The 20,524-nt window shown below is 38.8% G+C and overlaps 1 protein-coding gene across 1 annotated transcript in view; it reads left to right on the top strand.

Annotated features, from left to right (window-relative positions):
- The window catches only part of FTO (FTO alpha-ketoglutarate dependent dioxygenase), a 253,219-nt gene extending 247,375 nt beyond the window's left edge, over positions 1 to 5,844 (top strand). Inside the window, exon 9 of the mRNA XM_075188839.1 lies at positions 4,171 to 5,844. Within this exon, the coding sequence (XP_075044940.1) occupies positions 4,171 to 4,321 (151 nt within the window). The 3' untranslated portion in view covers positions 4,322 to 5,844. The remainder of the gene's footprint in view (positions 1 to 4,170) is intronic.
- Positions 5,845 to 20,524: the final 14,680 nt, after the last annotated feature.

Below are 20,524 nucleotides of genomic sequence, written 5' to 3'. Positions count from 1 at the left end.
GTTTAGAATCAGTACGGTGGCTTAGTGTTTAGCATTTCTGCTTCACAGCACTGGGGTCATGAGTTCAATTCCCGACAATGGCCTCATCTGTGTGGAGTTTCTATGTTCTCCCCGTGTTTGTGTGGATTTCCCCTGGGTCCTCTGGTTTCCTATAACAATGCAAAAACATAGTAGTAGATTAATTGGCTGCTATCAAATTGACCCTAGTCTGTCTGTGTGTGTGTGTGTGTTGGAGAATTTAGACTGTAAGCTCTATTGGGTAGGGACTGAGTGCATTCTCTGTGCAGCGTTGCGGAATTAGTGGCGCTATATAAATGATGATGATCTTCCTATATTGAGTCATACATTCACGTGCTTTTAAATTGAGATCTAACTTACCAAGAGGTAACTCAGGAACCTCCAAAATGGCAGTAGAAGGACCAGCACTCCCTGTCAGCTACTGATCCCATGCATGCCTCTCAAACAACCCAACCCTTTTAGGCACCTTCTGTGGACCTCTAAATTGACTGAGCAACTTCCATTTATTAGAAATTAAAAACAGAAAGATAGCTCCCTAAAATGCCCCAGTGGAAATAAGGATTGTGTGTGCACGCAAACCAAAAAGGAGGTGTGTTCTTGCTAAGATGGCGTTTTGTGCTCACCACCTGGGGGCATGTGACAACCCAAAGGGGCATAACTAGCTAACTAGTGCCTCTAAAGTGCTAGGCAGCCATCAAGTCCCTTGCATTGCCATGGTTGGGCGAGACATACCTAACAAACTTCTCGACAGTCAGGGCAAAGATCATGACAGACACCTCAAATCAAATGTCCCATATAATTCAGGACAGTTGGGTAGTATGCAAAAATATGCAATTTTAACAACAATTGCAGGTTAAAATCGTTTGTGTAGCCCCAGCCTTAGTCTGTAATTAGTTGTTTACCTTATATCTGCCAGTCCTGTACATCAATAAAATGTGTTTAAACAGTAAGTAAAGCCACTTTTTGACATAAATTATATATCCAAGAATGTGTCTTACTTAAACAATCAATTTACCTGAAATAACTCAAGTGTTTATACTTAAATAAATGTGCCCAGCATGCTGACTAATCCATGTTTCAGAGGAAGCCAATATAATTATCATCATAATCGTTTATTGCATAGCGTAATGGTTATTCTGCATCAATCGGGGGCATTATAAAGCCAGCAACGGAATGTTCTGTACAGAGATTGGTGGATTCATAGGGTTGGGTACGCTTTACCGATGTCCACTACTTCGACATGGAGAAGGCCTACAAAGAAAATCCGACATTATGAAAAACCGATTGGAAAAGAAACTAACTTACCTTCAACCTGATGCTGGAGATCTCCGATGGGAGCACGATGTTGACAGCAAATGATTCCGATTGGAGAAGTGTTCGGCATTGCGGGCTGACGTCATTGCGACGTCTGTCAATAGAAATTTATAGCGGCAATGTTGGGTTAAGTGTTTAAACACTTAAACTTAGGGATCCCCACATTGCCGATTTAAATTTCTATTGACAGATTTTTCATAATTTCGGATTTTCTTTGTAGGGTCTCTCCATGTCGGAATAGTGGTAATCGTAAAAACAATTACCACCAGATTCATACACAGGGATATTTTAAGTATTATTGACTTGCTGTGCTTTATCTTTTTTTAATCTATATTAACACCACTTTAGACAGGGCTTCTGAACTCTTTAGTGGGGTTTGGGTAGGGGATAAAATAATTAAACATTGCTTTTTTTTTTTTTTTATAAACTTTTTATTAGAAACATCTTTTTTTTCAATAAGAAGCATTACAAAATCTCGAGAGGTTAATCAATAACAGATAACACATGTTTACATACTGCTGTACACAAAAACACTCTCATAGTTCTATCATATTCGGAAGATAATTGCATAATTATCCAGAACAGCAAAGATGTTGTTTTAACATTTCAGATCTATAGGGTATGGAGGGGATGGGAGTAATGAATAGAAGGGGGGGAATGTAGGGACCAGAGGAAGGGTTGGGGGGATTGAGGATTCCCATATCAAATAAAGAAGAAGTAGACTTGTTTAGAAGTACCATTCCATATTCAGATTCCGCTAAAACTGGAGTGGAGCTTGATTATGATTTAAGGCCCATGAAGACCAGACTTTGTAGAAGGAGACGGAGGAGCCCCTCAGTATGCTAGTAATATGTTCCATCTGGTAAGTATGCCAGATCCGACTGCAGACCATCTAGAGAGTTGGCGGTGTGGAGTTTTTCCAAGAGGCCGCTATCTGACAAGTGGCAGCACTGACAATGTGCCTAAGTAGCTTGTGAGCAGATTTGGTGAGGTCTGGGAGGGGCAGAGGTAGCAGAATATGCTTAGGGTCAGGTGGGATATGAGTATCTAAAATTGTTGAAGCTAGCGCAAGGACTGCTGTCCAGTATGGTCGTATCCCGGGACAGTCCCACCATATGTGCATAAATGTTCCTGTTTGTCCACATTTTCTCCAGTAGTCAGCTGGTCTGTGGGTATATTTTTTGTAGCCTGGAGGGGACATAGTACCACCTATGTAATAGCTTGTTAGCATTTTCTTTGATACGAACATTTATAGAGCAACGAGCTGTACTTTCATAAATATCCGACCACTCTTCCTCATCTAACTCAGTTCCCAGGTCCGCCTCCCACTGCGTCTGAAAGCGATCCTTAACAGATGAAGTAGCGGGGAGTAAGGCGTTATATAGAATGGATATAAGGCATTTTGGTGGTAATGCCTAATTTGAAGATATTGGTGGAACTGTCCCGGCAAAAAACCACACCGTTCTACCAGCTCCGAAAATTGTGGACTTATTGTTGTCTTAGTTATATGATTGAGTAACAGCAGCTTGCCCGTACCTGCCCATTTTGTATACATGGAGTGAGACAACCCGGGCGTAAATGCAGGCTTAGACCACAAAGGTATTAGAATCGAGGGGGCAGGAGAGAGGGATACCAAACGGTTACATCTAGACCAGATTGAGAGTGATATGGCCAGAACTGGATGGGCTCGAACAGAGACTAGGCGCTGTGTGACTGGGAGCCAAAGGACGGAACAAATCGGTGAGCCACCCAGTATATCCGATTCTATGTCCACCCATATCCTAGTTCCAGGGGGGAATGCCATTGTACACACTGGGCCAGCCGCGCAGCGTAGTAGTAGTTAAGTTTGTTAGGAATGCCTAGACCACCCGCCGTGGGAGAGCGCTGTAAAATGTGAGCGGAGATCCTAGGTCTTAAACTTTGCTTTTTTAACAAAGCTGCTGCATATCTATAATTCCACTTACTAGTGTTAAAAAAGCTAGCAGAAGATATGGGGATTGAGCCCACTGATTCCAATGACCGCAAATCCACTAACCTATGCCCTTTTTCCCAACGATTCCTTTTCCATTTACTTGCATTCACCAAAAGTGAACACACTAAGTTCAATGGAGTATCTACTACTCACCACCCTGATTGAAAGTGCTCATTAACAACGCCATGTCCAACACACAGTGCCTATGGGGAAATATCTTAAGGGATTTCTTTTTCTAATTTCAATAAATATTTATTGACATTTTCAACAAATATACAACACAATATAAGTACTGACATATCGCTAGTGTTGGATTTTTAAAGCACAGGCAGTTTCAGCACGACAGACTAAAATGTACCAAGCAGGACTTGCAACTATTTTTTTTTTTTTTATTTAGACAAAAAGGTTTAATGTACAAAATATTCCAGTAAATTATTGTATCGTAAATACATGTTCAAAAGCCACAAACTCACAATATGTGTCGTGTAAAGATGATATTTATGAAGACATTGATTATCCTGAATCCTTTTGTGTTCACATAACTCAAGTGCTAGCAAATTAACCTTATTATTATGGTAAAGTTGTGTAAAATGTGTTTTTTAAGTTGAACACGTGTAAGAGTAGGGTCGCATGGTCCCGTGAGTGTTCTATGAGAGATTTTTACATAATATAGTAATAATATAATTATTTTAGCTGAAAAACAAGCAATTTTTGGTCCTTGTGATACTACCCATACACAAGTGCATATGTTATAATATTAAACAAACTGCATCTCTGGATGTTATTTATAAAAAGTTGACAGTGTTATTATGTACAGATGATGCTGAATTCATTCTCATAAATGGAGTTTTGTCTTTTATTTCAAGGTGCAAATGCAGATTGGCAAAGTCTTTGCCAATGGACCAGATGCCACGTTGCTACCCTTACTGGAAAGAGGACGAATTATCCATGCCACTGCCGTTTGACTTGAGCAGTATATTGTCAAGGTTGGAAAACCTGACCTGGGAAAATATCTGAATGAAAATCCTGTTTAAAACCCTTGGAAGTTTTTCTGTTGCAGTTCTCCCTTCAAGAAATAATACCTGATGAGTATTCTGAATGGGTCTACTACAGAGGATGATGTAGGGAATTATAGCCACACTGACCTATCTTTTTAACAACTTCCAATATGATTTATCTAATGAAGTTGTAAAGAAATTGATTTTTACAAAATTGTATTGAAATGCTTTCTGTACATTTAGTGACATTGCTACAAACAGCCTATCTTAAGCACCGCCATTGTTACTGTCTTTTCAAATAAGACCTTCTATATATGTGTCCTACAATAGCCATTCTGCCACATCAATACTGGTTATAGAAGTACTTTTCATTTAATTAAACATTTGTTTAAAGGTGCGAAGGATTGGGACAGACAACAAAGGACAACTTATGGTTACCTACTGTGTGCAAACTTACTTCGGTACAATGTTTTTAGAATAAAAGTGTTCTATTCAGATTTGTTTGTACCCAACTGTCTCCAACAGAAATGTCTTTATTCAGAGATAGAAACAGACAGTATTTTAGCATTTACAAATGGGTGGTTAATTCCAATGTACATGTGATATATGTGATCATGAAGTTTTGTAATAATAATTAACTATTGATCTGGCATTTAATAGTGTTTTTAATCTCTGCTATTGTTTAGAAAATAGCCAATAGTTACTTTTAATACATTTTTAATCATTTTTCAAAATCCAGTAAAACTCAGGAAAATCCTTGGTTGATATACAAGGTTCAAGGGTGTTACATTGATCTAATGAAAGAGATCTCATTTAATATACAGTAATCTTGGAGTCGCATCACTTTCTTGCATATATTTCTAGATACAAGCCTATTTAACCAAAACAACATGCCAATATTATTTGTATTTCTAAATAGATTGTGAGCTATATGTACTTAACAGTGCTAAGCCTCAAGGCTGCCTATAGCCCATTCAACAGAATGTGCCTTTAGGCTTAGTAGTGTTCCGACATATCCTTAAAAAAAGTGAAGATGCAGCAAAGCCACTAGGCATGTACCATAGGGTCCCTGGAGCCTTCTCACACTTAAAGGTTTAAAACGATATAGAATACCACATTGTAGGGATGTAAAAATCCATCATAAATTACTTGTTTGTAGAGTTAATAATAAACAATAATTTAAATATGGTGTTTTTCATTTTTCAGATTTAGTATGAGTAAACTCAACTGTAACAAGTGGTGATGGACATGACCATAGAGTACATTAAGACACACACATAGATATGCCTGTGTTTACGCCAATGTGAATTATGTTCAGTGTTAAAAACAAAATTGTAAAAATGTTATGCATGTGATAATGACAGCATGTGGTAGTGGATGAAAAATGCATACAGTGGCTATAAAAAGGTATTCAACTCCTTGAAATTTTTCATATTTGGCTGTCTTACAATGTCTGTCACAGACATTGTGCCAAAAATGTGATCCAACCATTTGTCCAATTTAAAAAACAAAACAATTGAACAATAAAAATGAACAAAGTGATTGCATTAGTGTTTACCCTCTTTCTTTATCCGGGTTGGCTACGGGTTACCGATGACGACAGTTCTGACAAGCTTCAGACCTACAAAAAAAATTTGCTTGAAAAAAATGAATACAATAAAAACAGACTTACCTGAAAATCGAAGCTCCAGATGTCCGATGGCACCAGCATGCTGACAGGAACTCATTCCGAAGACACAGCTCTCCGGCAGTTCAGTTTGACTTCAGCACAACCTACATCAATGTTAATTTAAAGCGGCAATGTCTGGAACCCGCAGGTTAAGTCTTTAAACACTTAAGCTGCGGGGTCCAGACATTGCCGCTTTAAATTAACAGTGATGTAAGTCCAGCTGACGTCAAACTGAACTGGATTCTCTCTATTCTCTGATCGGGAAAAAAATACTGCAACCCTTCACTATTGGGGACAAGCACTCAGACTCGTTGAGTTCGTCAGGTTGGTATTACATGTGCAAGCATCCAATTGCCAATAACTTGGAGAATAGTTCATTGCTTGTGCTCTTTGAATTACTAAACTCGCAATAAGTGCATTGCCAGGTGTGATGAGGAATTTATATACTGGAACCCAATTCTGATATAGCCTTCTAGACTGTTTTTCATAAAACTGGCTGCTCACACCACAGGTTGAAATTTTTAGTTGGTTATTGTTTTTCGTCTTCCAATTCTAATCCGCACACGGATATCATGAGCCTAAAGTATGTGCTTCTGCCTACTGTTGCCATTTGCTGATGTTTTTTTCTCCAGAGTCATCGCCTTAGATACCATTACTTGGTGTCTAAGGCGTCTTTAGTAAGTTGCTGTCTTGGTCACTGATACGCATATATGTGTGCACACTTTCTGGGCATGTGCAGAGAGATTTCATACAAGATACGCTATGCAAACTGGCATAGGTCCCACTCTGCATTAGCCCCTTTAACTTTAGAAAACCTGTTTATAAAATAGTGAAATCTTTTTAATGGACAAAATTTGGAGAACTAAGTATAGTTGAATGTTGAACTTATTTTATGCAGTACACAAATTTAAATTATTGTACAGCGGTATATATTTATAGCTTGTTATTGCTATGTATAGTTGAACAGCTTTTAGCTAGTGAGAAAACATTTCTTTGATCACAATAGAAACAGTTATATCTTCAGGTTACAAGAATGTATTGTGCTGCCTAATATATTGGAGGGGCCAAATGATACATATTTATGTGTATTCTACTAAAATAAAAAGTGACGTTTATATGATTTTGTATTCGATATTAAGTCATGCCATAACAAAAACACATTTTTTTTTTATAGTTTTTAAGAATAACCTATGCACAAAATTGTGTGTAAAGCTGGGTACACACTACACAGTTTTCATCCAATAATCGGCTAAATCAGCCGACGTACGACCGCTCGTTCAAAAGTCGGGTCAGTGTGTGCAGTGACACGATGGTCGAAAGTCTGCCCAAATGGACGATTGTCGCCTCATTTGGTTGGTCGTACCGTGTAATATTTTCGTTCCAATCTCGTTTCCGCTGTATAGTGTGTATAAACTTCCGACCAATCCACAAAAGTGAGTATGAAATTACAGTCATTGCTCATGACAACATGGCTGTAAAAAGTCGCTAAAGGGACGTCCGCTCTTCCCTTTATCGTCCTAAACATGGCTAGTGTGTATGCAGTTCATGGACCGAGCGATCTAAAATCAAGTCTGTGTCAGCGTAATGTGTTTGTTTGTTTGTTTTTTTTACTAACAATAAGATTTTTATTTTGTAGTAATGTGTTATTTTAGTCTTAGTTGTTTTAAATTCCCTCATAATTTTTCAGTAATCCCAGTGTATGTCCCAGCTAGCCATGTTGTGAGAAAAGTGGGGGGTTTTTTACCATACTTACCAACAAGGTCACTTCTAATATGCACAATAATAGGGTCCATTATTCCTTAATGACACATGTTTTCCTAAAGCACACTGAAGTGGTAACCTGTAAGAAAAAAAAACAAACCTTGAGTTAATTTTTGATTCAAGCTGCTATTAATGATTTACAGTTTGCCAAGTATCATGTGATTACCAGGGCAACCACAGTCACATGATATAAGGTATAGTGAGCACAGATATTTTGGAATGTAGCATACAACCTCACCACTCTCCTACCTCTATCATCACGTTATAACCAATGAGCTTCCTGACTAACTGGCTCAAGGATAAGATTTTTTTTCCGTTGGCAACTGCCCCCACAGTGCAAGAGGACACTGAGCTAAAGAAGAACTGACTGTACAAATGACAGTATCATGTTATAGAGGTATAAAACATGCTGTTTTAAAAAGAAAAATATATGCAGGATTGCATCTTTTGTGTATTATATTTCTATAAGTTCAGATGCATGTTTTCATGTTAATAAATATATATGAGCTGACAGGTATGTGGTGTCATATTTCATGTGAATATTGCTGGCTCACATATCCAGAACACTTTTTCAGAGTGACAATTGGTTTGATACAGATTTCTGATAGATTCAAAATAGAGACCTCTGACAGAATCAAATAGTTACTTTCTATAGCGTAAAACAGTGGTGAGTTACAAAATTGAAATTATGTAAGCTGAATGTTCTATGTGAAACCGTGCATCTCGTTTCCCCATTTACAAAACAACCTTACGGTAAACAGCCAATCCGCAAAAATGCATAGCAGCAGGTGTTTCAGTACCAACTGCAGGCATGCAGCATGCACTTATGCTAATGTGTACTAATTGCAATTTAGCCAGGAAGCATACATATTTTATACATGACTGCATTCTAATGTCTGACCTAGCAATAATAATCACCCATCAGCATATTAAAGTAAACGATTTCTACAACAGAACAAAAGACATGCCACTTCATAAAACTCCAATTAAGAGGAAGCAATTCACATTCCAAACGGAATACCGTACTCTATTATTTGAGAACAACTTTTTTTTTTAGCAAGCTTTGTTTTAAAGGACGTAATTGAACTTTATCTCTCAGCATCCACCACCTTAATTAACAAGTGCCAGCTCTCATCTTCATTATGCAGAAGGAAAAACAATTGCCACATTGCTCATTGTACTGCACCAAGGTCCTAGCAATGCTGACACCCTCTGCTGTCCTAGTTTTCTCTGGCACCTTGTTACCATAGCGTGATATGTAATAAGACAAATTAAAAAGGACAGATTTCAGATTCTCAAACAATAGAAACAAGATTTGCATCACACTACAAATTATGGACTGCCAACACATATCTTGGAACTTTGGACTAGATTAAAAAGCAGCCGCAAAACTGCCCTGTATCAAACTTTAACTTTAATAGGAGTGGTTCCTAACCAGCATGCCATAACATAGTAATATGCCAGATGACCAGCCTGGATGTGACACAATTAGGAATGATATGGCAACGACCTTGTATAGAGGTGTTTATGGTGTTATAAAGTTAATTGAGGAATATTAAACTTCACAATACTTGAATTTTTATTATTTTTTTAGCAAGTATCATATAGATGAAAGTATTAATTGTTGCACCACCTACAATATGTTGTTTATGGGTATGTGGGGGGAACTCAATACCCCCTAAAGTACTGCCGCGCTAAAACTATTAGCGTTATTACGGTAGTTTTAACCCGGCTTTCTGCTGAGCTGCGAGCAAAAAGCCGGCGTTAAAAATACCGTAATAAGGGTAATTACGCGCACTATTACCGTAATAAAGGAAATAATGTGCAGGCCGCGTTACTTTTAACAGTAACGCGGCCAATTGAATACCCCCTGTATGTCTGTAATTATCAATTTGGATAAGTACAATAATATATCTGTGTAGAAGCCACAGGAAAGACATTAACATTAGCTATAGCAGCAAAATTGGTTAAACTCTTTGCACAGAAGCCTTTGTCATTTCCAATCTCTGATACTGAACAGGTTATGGTATGTTTTAGTTTCAATGAATGCTAATGCTGTCTAAATCCAAATTGATTAACACATTTAAAACAGTGATAAGTAAATTCTATTATTAAAATCCAATGTTTCTTTAATTAGAGAGAGAGTTATTTTAACTAGTTATTCGTATACAACAAATAAGTGTTTTCTGATATATAGATCAGATGATATTGGAAGGGGATGTAGCCTGGAGCCAACTGTATCTGGGTACAATTCAGGTAGGTGGTTAAATTGGATTGGTCTGGTTGGTTATAGTTTAAATGCAACAACCAGATAACTCTGTGTTTTAGAACACACTGAATTCACTGATTTGTATGCATCATGGCAAAAAAAACATGATGGAGGCCTGACATGTGGTACATACCCATGTATTTAAAACCAATAAAAAGAGTTGCATACGTTTGTTGAAATTTCCCATGCAATGCTCAGAATTCATTCATTCAACATTCATTTGTGTTGCATAAATGATGTCCATGCTCATTATAATGTGGCAAAGAGGCATATTTATCACAGTTCCCCTATAAGAAAATTGGTAAAAACACAGCTAGTCTGCAGCAGTAGGCTGCAGACAGGGTTAAATTTTCCCTGGGCTCCTCTTTCAACACATACACACACACAGGTGTTCCACATGGGTGTAATTTGGTTTGTTTTGCTGTGATTTGTGTGTAGTGCTTGGGTGGAGGATAAAGACACTGGATTTGTGGCCGGGACCACCGATGCCGGTAAGTGGCCGGCTAGTAGTCAGGGAACTATTGTTTAGCCAGATGTAGGTGGTGGGAGATTTTGTGATACTTTTACTGGATATGTTTGCTGTACCATCGCTGAAACTGTTTATCCATCCTGACAACTGCTAATAAATAGTGAAATGGTTCAGCAAACCTGTATGAGGGTCCAGTGAATGCAGTACTTTATCACAATAGGTATGATAAATGGCAATTGGATTCATTCCTTGAACCACTCATCATTTACATTCAATTAATCCTTCACTAAATACACTTGGACCATTTTTCTAAATACCCTACATTGCCACTGCAACTGTTAAATCATTCCCCCTTATTGAAGATAAGTAGATGATACAAGAATTTGTTTTTCTACTTGTCAACAGTCGGAACTCACAATTTGCAAAGAAAACTCTTGAGTGATTACACGACTCTAAATGATAAATATATCATTATCTGACTTTGTTCCAGCAATCGTTTGGATCAGAATCACCTATTCAAAGGAAGAAATAGCATAGTTTGCAAAGAGTACTTCTCCTCTATTTATATCTTCTTATCCAGTGACATTTGAAAATCGGTGTTTATTGTTTTCTTGAGTTAAAGTATTTTGTAGAGGGTTGTTTTGAGTAAGGTTTGATCTTCGATAGCGAGATTGTGACAAAATTCTGATTTGTGTGTATAATGTTTGCAGGATATATAGAGGATCTCTACTCAAGTTGTACATGTGAGAATGAGGAATACATAGAGACAGTTCCACAAATGTGATTAAAACTCTGAGCTACACAAAGGCAGGTTTTTATTTTTGTTTTGCCCAGTATGTTTTCCATAAGGTGACTATTTGCTAAAATGACTGCAGGTACATGAGGCAGCTTGGGTTAGGACAACCACATTAAAATGTACCCATCAACTACACGTAATGGAGGCAGACATTTTGTACACAGGATGCAGACACTTTGTAGGCATGACAATGCAGCTTATAAATTCACCAGATTCTTATTGAATTGATACGCTCAATATAGGCTCAGCCTACAAAATGGCTCCCACCACTGTGTGTTGTTGGACACACACTTTAATAGTGTTAACTATTAAGATATGGAGTGGGAGAAGGCCTCTGATATGTCAGAGTGCTAGATACTAAACAAACACAAATTAAAAATAATTAAATGACAATGTTATTAATAAATTCAAACTTCAGTACTAACATTTGACAATGTTGTAAATTCAGAGAAAAATCCCCCACACAAACTAGTAAAAGAGCTGATATTTCTACTTGTACATAAAAATGCAGAATTCTCAGTTACACACATATTTGCAAATGCATGATAAGCCATCCGCCAATTTATGGCGCTCCTGCTAATATAGGTGGTCCTAACCCTAAACAGTGAGAGTCCCTATATACTGGGTTATACATTCATGTATTTTTAAATTGAGAGCTAACTTACCAAAAGGTACCCCAGGAGCCTCCAAATGGCAGTAGAGGACCAGCACTCCCCATCAGCTACTGATACTAAATATGCCTCTCAAGCAACAATTCAGAAATGAAAGTTGCTCAATCAATTTACAGGTTCACAGCAGGTGTTTGAAAGGTGTTATTCAGAAAGGAAAAAAAAGAGAGAGAAAAATCCCCCAGCACACTGCTATGAATTAGTAAAATAGTTGCTATTCTACTTGTACATAAAAATGCAGAATTTTCAGTTACACACATCTGCAATTTTTTTTTATGAATAACCCCATCCTTTCAAGTTAGATAATAAGCCACTGTACAGTGATTTGACTGACAGAAAAGGCTCTAAAGAGGGGAATAAATTTACACTTTTCACGATGGTTCCTAGGTAGGTATCAGGGGCTGATCTGTGCCAGCCTGTGCCTGGTAGGTATATATATTACAAGGTGGCTATGTAATGAGCATACATGTGGTCACTAAATGTGTTTATTATTTGTAATATCCTTATAATTTACTACACACATTAACCTACATTAGGACGTTGTAGGATCAAGAGCAGTTTGTTCTCTAAGAATAGTGTGCACAAAAATGTTTCTCCACTAGAAAGAAAATAATTTTTGTTAAACAAAATGAAGTGCTTTGTTAATTTAACCTATTTGGCTTCTTTATTTGGGAATGTTAAGAGTTAATTTTAGTGCATAACTGTCCTATTCTTCTCCTAACTGTTTTGGCCAGTTTAAGTACTGGCCAAAACAGCTAGGAGAAGAGTAGGCCTACAGGGTTTAGGCTTTGTTTTCTGTTTCCGATCACATTGAGAGCTTGTCACAACTGATTATCATAGCTGGGGCAAGATCGGGCTGCAACCCAAACCAGACGATTAATGCAATCCCGTTGGTTCCTCCATGTAACTCATTAGGTGAGCATTGACAGTAAGTGTGTATGACTTTGGCTCCTTGTCCTGTCTCTAGTGTCTACCATTAAAATGGGAGAATGCAACTCCCAGAGTATTACTTTACTCTCTGCTCACTATTCTTAAATTCACATACTTTGAACAAGACTGACATTTCCATTCACTGCACATAGTATGTTTGTCTATTTATATTAGAGGTTATAAGTATTACAATACATATAAAATTATCCCGAATAGTCATAAAATTACAACATATTAGAAAATATTAACCCATTCACCACATTCGGTAGTTTAGAGTAGCTTGTTGTGACCTTTGTCTTTCTAGTTGTGTTCTGACAACTTTCAGAAGTACGTGGTTTGCCTGATGAATTGTGTCCGTTTCGTATCAAGTCCAGGGCCGGAATAACCATAGGGCTAACTGGGCTACAGCCCAGGGGCCTTGGGCATCCAGGGGGCCCTTGAAAGTGCTCAGCAGCAGTATTGATCGGTCGGGGGCGGGGGCGCCCCCGGCGCGATCAGTGCTGCTGAGTACTTTCACTGCAGTACTCGCCCGGTGAGCTGTAGTCTCCTTACTGAGGAGATCTCGTGAGTCTCACTCTCACGAGATCTCCTCAGTAAAGAGTGTACAGTGACGGGGGGGGCGCGGTTCGGATCAATCACGGGGGGGGGCCCTCACGGGGGAATGGAGGCCCCCTTAGCCCAGGGGCCTCCATTCCCTTAATCCAGCCCTGATCAAGTCACATGATTTTTTTTAGAGAGTGTTCCAGCCAGTGAAGGAAGAGTTTGGATTCTGGATTATTTGGATTTAATTTCATGTAAAGGTGTGTTCGATACCTCAATATTTCTACACCAGTTTGATCTGAGCCTCATACCTTTATACTGTATTGTTGAGGGACCCTGTTCCTTCCACTATCTAACTCTGTTCGTGGCTTTCCACTTACCATCAGTCTGCCCATGTCACATGAAGCTATATACTCTCTGATACACGTGGCTCCCACAAGATCAGGCGTGTGAACATTCTGATGATCTAACGCAGGTTCTAGCTATGCATACAGTACTTCAACTGGTTACACACAGGTGTGCAGGACATGAAGAAAGAATGGCTACTCTAATGTTCATCAAATGCTGAAAAAAAACAAGCTAACATATAAGAATCAATTCATACAAGCAACTTATCATGTTACTACTGAAGTTACCTGTCATCAGTTTTACGCCGGTTGTAGACTCCCAAGAGAAAACCCTTCTTACTAGTTCTATCACAAGAAAAATTACTTTTGGGCTGAAATGCAGCAGTAGAATTTCTTGTCTCTAAATCAAATGTTTGTCAGACTAAGAGTTGTGAAAGCATTCTGGGAATTTCAGTTCTAAATATCTAAAGAACAATGACTGTTCTAACTCCAAATCCATAACTTTCAGGTTTATTATTATGCAGCATTTTGGGCCATTTTACATTATACAATAAAATGGTTGAAATATATTTAAGGCAACATTAAAGTTAAGTGTTCAGATATGAAGCATAATGGTAACACACATTGCCTAGTGTTAAACTAATATAGCACAGTAGTCCAGGGCTTAGCATTTCTGCCTCACAGTGCTGGGGGTGAGTTTGATTCCCCATGTTTATGCTGGTTTCCTCCTCGTGAGCCAGTTTTTCTCACACTCTAAAAACATACTAGTAGGTTAATTGGCTGCTTACAAAATTAGCCCTAGTCTATGTGTTAGGGAATTTAGACTGTAAGCTCCAAAAGAGGCAGCGACTGATGTAAATGACAAATATTCTTACAGAGCTGTTGAACTGCTGGTGCTATATAAATGATGATATACCACATTTTGCTTAAAAAAGCAAATGTTTAATAGAATATTGCCTCGCTGCTCCTTTGAGTTGAAGCCACTGAAACATTCAGGACAATACCCTAATGGGTTCTGATATAAGTAAATATTTGAGAATGCAGTTAGTTAACCTGCTGTGACATCCACAAAAGTCAGAAAGCCAAGTGAAAGATTATCTCCTCTCAGTAAATGTATCTATAGAAATAGCTATGTCATCATCCTACTGTGAAATATATGGTTTTCATAAGTGACAAGGAGTTCTGTGACTATATCAAAAGTATGATGCATAATTCATTGTAGGGGTGCATTATTTTGTATGATACATATATTCAAAATGCACGTGAAGGTTCATAAGTTAATAGCAGGTGCTTGGAAGGATGGGGTTATCCAGCATGGAACAAATACAGAAAAAAAAACCCCAGCACACTGCTATAATCACCAAAGGAGTTGCTGTTTGAATTTGTACATAAAAATGCAGAAATCTCAGTTGCACACATTTGCAAATGTATGGAAATCCACCCGCCAGTTCATGGCACTTCTGCTAATAGGGTGGTCCTTACTCTAAAAAATGATACTCCCTATTTTTGGCCAGACATCTGTTTTTAAATTGAGAGCTAACTTACCAAGAGATACCCCAAACTCCTCCAAATGGCAATATGGCACCAGCACTCCCCATCAGCTACTGACACCATAGCATGCCTCTCAAACAAATAATACAGAAGTGGAAGATGTTCAATCAATTTATATGACATAAACACATACTTGCCTACTCTCCCGGAATTTACGGAAGGCTCCCGGAAGAGTAGACATCCTCCCTGACAATATGGGGGCGGGGCTTATTGCTGTGATTTTTGCATCATTAATCCCCATTCCATTCTATGAAATGCCGTGATTTTTGGTAATTCCTAGCAAGGGGTGGAGCTACCGTGATGCAATATTGTCACCACACCCTCTCCTACCCCCTGTCTCATGAAAAGAGTTTTGAAAAGTCGGCAAGTATGCATTAACATAAACTGATATTGAAACCAAAGGACTGATATTGACATAGAAATGTACAGTAATTCAATCAGCAAACAGGTAATCACATTACTGTAACTTTCTATTCCTGACATCAGAACACGCTGAGGATAACCATATCTTTCACAGCTGCTGTGCGACTGTATAATAAAGCGAGCTACATACATTTGGTGACCAAGACAACTCCACATACTAATGTTTCATGAGCAGTGACATCTATTGTGTTGTCAGCATGGAACTCAGAGGGAAAAACATAAAAAGCACATCAGTGGGCAGAAGTGCATACCTAAGAATTGGGATATCAATGAATTAATTCAAAGTGCAAAGCAACTGCAGAGCAATTAACTGCAAATTTCATCCTGTTTCCTGAGCAGTCAGTTTCATCAAAAGCGGCCTAATGTGAGCTCAACAGAGCAAAATATCGTAGCTGGGTTGTAGTGCACTGCTCATCACACCTGACAATGCATATATGCAAGCTCAGTTGTGTAAAAAGCACAAACAGTGGAGGAAGATGATGATGTCACATGAATCATCCTTCACCATGCTTTTGACAAACAGACCTGTGAGTGCGTTGCACCAACCTAACACACTCTATTGCCCTAAGTGCTTGTTTCCAATAGTGAATGGTTCTGGTGGCTCTGTAACGTGAAAAGACATATTTTCTTGGCATGGTTTGGGTGCAGTCTTTCCATTAGAGGTCAAAGTCAGTGCTAATCCTGTTTATGGTACTGAAAAAGCATCTCTCTATGTTGCAGCATTTATTTTCTGAAAGAAGGGAAGTCTTCCAGGATGACAATTCATAGTGCATGTGTGGTCATCCAATAGTTTGATGAGCATGACACTGACGTTCTCAATATGTAAGAGCCTTCTCAATCACCAGATCTGAACCAAATCAAGCATTTGAAGGATATTCTGCAATGATGCCTGAAAGAACGTCTTCCGCCACCATGAACCGGACATCAGTTGAGTGACTTTCTTTCAGAGAAAAGGTTCTGCATCCTTCCTGCACAATTACAGACATTGAAATGCTCAATGTTTCACCCTGGCGGAAACACTCTACTAAGTAACTTTATATTGGTGTTTCCATTATTTTTGTCTACTACCTGCATAATAGAAAGAGCAGGAAGAGGAATGGAAATAGAACAGAGTGATTAGATGCCTGCTTTTAGAGTGACTGATCTGGACTAGATATGACATTGCAGTTGATACCAAAACCTCCATGTGGATGGCTATCATCCTCAATGTGAGTAGAGAGAGCAAAAGAATTGACCTCCACCTGGTTACTGATTCCCAGGTTTGTGGTGCAGTATGCTATTATTATTATTATTATTATTATTATTATTATTATTATCTTTTATTTATGAAGTGCTAACATATTATACAACGCAGCACAATTAGGGGACCATATGCAAATTCTGTAAATAACATACAATGACATGAAACATATTTGCTCTGCGGGGAACAATTTATACATGGGCAGCATGGTGGCTTAGTGGTTAGCACTTCTGTCTTAAAGCACTGGGTTCATGAGTTCAGTTACCAACCAAGGCCTTATCTGTGAGGAGTTTGTTGTTCTCCCCATGTTTGTGTGGGTTTCCTCCCACACTCCAAAAAAAACATACTGGTAGGTTAACTGGCTGCTAACAAATTGAACCTAGTGTGTGTGTGTGTGTGTGTGTGTCAGGGAATTTAGACTGTAAGCTCCAATGGGGCAAGGACTGATGTGAGTGAGTTCTCTGTACAGCGCTGTGGGATTATAAACTATAAATAAATGGTGATGATGATGATGATACATAAAGTAGTGGAATAACAATTGAAGCTGCTGGTAGGGAAACTGCTTCTGGCTGCTTTACAGCAGTAATCTTATCAACTACCAATATTAAAGCAGCAATTGGTATCTCTGTGGTATGATATGGTTGGAAAGAGGAGAGAAATTTGAAGGTGGAGACATGAGAGATAAACTAGTCATTATAGACCAATTACATTAACCTAACCTTCCTGATGTGCTTCTAAAGAATGAGATTGATATTGTATATTATATTTAGTAAATACAAGTACTCACCTCCAGATGTGGTACATAAGTCATTGGTTGTATAAGACCTTCAATTTAGGATAGAATTCTGGGTATCTGTCTATATTAAGAGAATAGAAAAACTTGAGAGGTTTCATAAAGTGTGTAACTTTATTAATTAGGGGAATAGAGTTACAAAGAAAGTCTAAACAGATTGTGTTTGTTTACACTGGAAAAAAAAGTCCCCTTAGAGGGGACTTCATTAACATGTACAAATATATTCAAGGTCAATACAAAGATTTGTCTAATGAATTTTTCACATCCAGGACATGCACATGAACAGAAGAGAAATCCTTTAGGGATACAAAGTATAGTTTGTTCCAAAGTAACACCTCCAGCAATTTCTATTGTTTAACCTTCCTAAAATACACATTGGACAGAACCATAACTCCAAAAATTTCAAAATGGCAGACTATAACATTACATCTATTATTCAATAAAATAGCATAGCAGTCTTGAGAACTAATAAAATGATAATGTCCCACATATACCAACTTATTGGATGCAGTTCTGTGTACAGATGTACAAAATTAGAATTATTTGACTCATACCATCTGCTTGACATGGAATTATATACACGGGCCTTGTTAGACTTCTTGGGCTTAGTGTCATCAACATGTGTCTCCCTGCATATAGGGGACTCATCCTGTATATATCAGACCTAACAATTCACATTTTTGTGCATGAAAATTAAGGGATTAAATTGGTGCCAAAAATCAACAAGCCAGTTATCAGATGACTACGTGGATTATTCATGTTTAGATGTTAAAGTTGGAAGCTGTTAGCATGTAATAAAGTATTACCATAAGTAGGTGTATGGGAAAGGCTACTGTCAATCTCTGGTGCCTTCCAGGGCCCACATGAATGCTATAATTGCTGTTCCACTTTGTGAGAACAGTACTGCATATAGTAAACCCATTCTTATACCTATTAGGAAGAGATGCAGGCCCAAATGTTGGGCCATGGCTGCTTCTGCCACTGCCTGTGGCATATCCAGTGCTCCTATTCTTTCCTCACAAGGTCCCCCTGTATTCCAGAGGATGCTGGGCTGGCTGTGCCAAAAAGAAATCGAGAGGTCAAATGGACTTGTTTTACCCTCTCACCTGTGTTTGTATATCATGTTGTGTCTTGGTTCTGTTTTCTGTATATGTAATGTACGGCGCTATGGACCCTTTTTGTGGCGCCTTATAAATCAAAGATAATAATAATAATAATTAGTGACATTTAATGGGCACTGGGACCACAGGACAGGGGACTCACAGTTGGCATATATGTGGCAACGATGCATAATTCATTATCATCATCAACATTTATTTAAATAGCGCCAGCAGATTCCATACTCCTTTACACTTGGGAACAAACTGTAATAAAACAATACTGGGTAATACACAGAGGTAAGACGGCCCTGCTCGCAAGCTGACAGTCTATGGGACAATGGTTTGATACACAAGGGTAAGTGCTACATCATATTGCATATTTGTCCAGCTAAAATGCAAAGGTCAAAAAGTATTTAGTCGGCTGTATGAGTAGTCACACAGCTATGTCAGAGGGTTGTTGTCATGTGTTATCTGGTGGAAATAGGGTAATAAAAGGAGATTAAGAGGGTGGTAGAGGGATATCATAAGCTTGTCTCAAGAGGTGGGTTTTCAGAGAAAGCTTGAAGGTTTGAAGACTAGAGGAAAGTCTCGTTTAAGGGAGTGAATTCCACAAAGTGGGTGCAGCCCGAAAAAAGTCCTGTAACTGAAAATGGGAGGATGTGATGAGAGTGGAGGAGAGACACATCTGGTGTAGAACGGAGATGTCGAGTTGGGAGATATTTTGAGACAAGTGAGGAGATGTTGTTGGTGCAATTCTGTGGATGGCCTTGTGTGTTTGTAGAAGAATTTTATATTGGATTCGGTAAAAAACAGGCAACCAATGTAGAGACTGACAGAGTGGCTCAGCAGAGGAAGAACAATTTGCAAGGAAAATCAATCTAGCTGCTGCATGCAAAATAGATTGTTTTGGCTTGAGCAGGGACGCAGAGATGGGGGGTGGGTACAAATTTCCGGGGCCTGACCTGCCTGTCTGGTATTTCTTTATTAAAATAAAAAAAAAAACATTCTACCAGCAGGTGGCGCTTGCGCGCACCCGCGAGTTGGAGGTGTGGGGAGTGTTAAGGGGGAGTGAGGGAGGGAGCGAGCTGACAGCTGTCAATAGCTCCCAGTCCCCAGACAGTGAGTGACATCACACACTGGCCCAGCAGCAAGGAGAACAAGGAGGAGGAGTTCCTGCTCAACTTAGGTAAATGACCTAGTCTGGGGTGGTGGGGGGTGTTTTGATGTGTCTGCTGGGGGGGGGGTGTAATGATGTGTCTGCATTATTGAATTTATGTTTAAGGGTTTTTGAGCACACCCTTTTAATACATAATGGGGGGAATTCATTGTGTCGCACACATTGCTGCGATTACAACAAACATTTCTGACAAGATCTCCGCTGCAAAGTGTATCACGGACATTCCAGAGACAATTTGTGGCTAATTGAATTCCCCTCATAAAGTCTGGTGTAAAGAGGCGCAGCCACACCCCCATCACTATGTGACCAAGCATCCCTTCTGCTACTATGTGTGGAGGGGGACCCAGAAAGTTGCTGTACCGGGGCCTTAAATTCCTTGGCTTGAGTCTAATTTTGGGGAGACCAGTAAGGAGGGAACTGCAATAGTTGATGCGGGAGATGATGAGTGCATGTATTAAAGTTTTTACAGCATCTTGTGTGAGATATGTA

This window comes from Mixophyes fleayi, chromosome 10 (assembly GCF_038048845.1).
Source record: "Mixophyes fleayi isolate aMixFle1 chromosome 10, aMixFle1.hap1, whole genome shotgun sequence".
NCBI classification, from domain to species: Eukaryota; Metazoa; Chordata; class Amphibia; order Anura; family Limnodynastidae; genus Mixophyes; species Mixophyes fleayi.
This window is presented reverse-complemented; position numbering and strand designations above follow the sequence as displayed.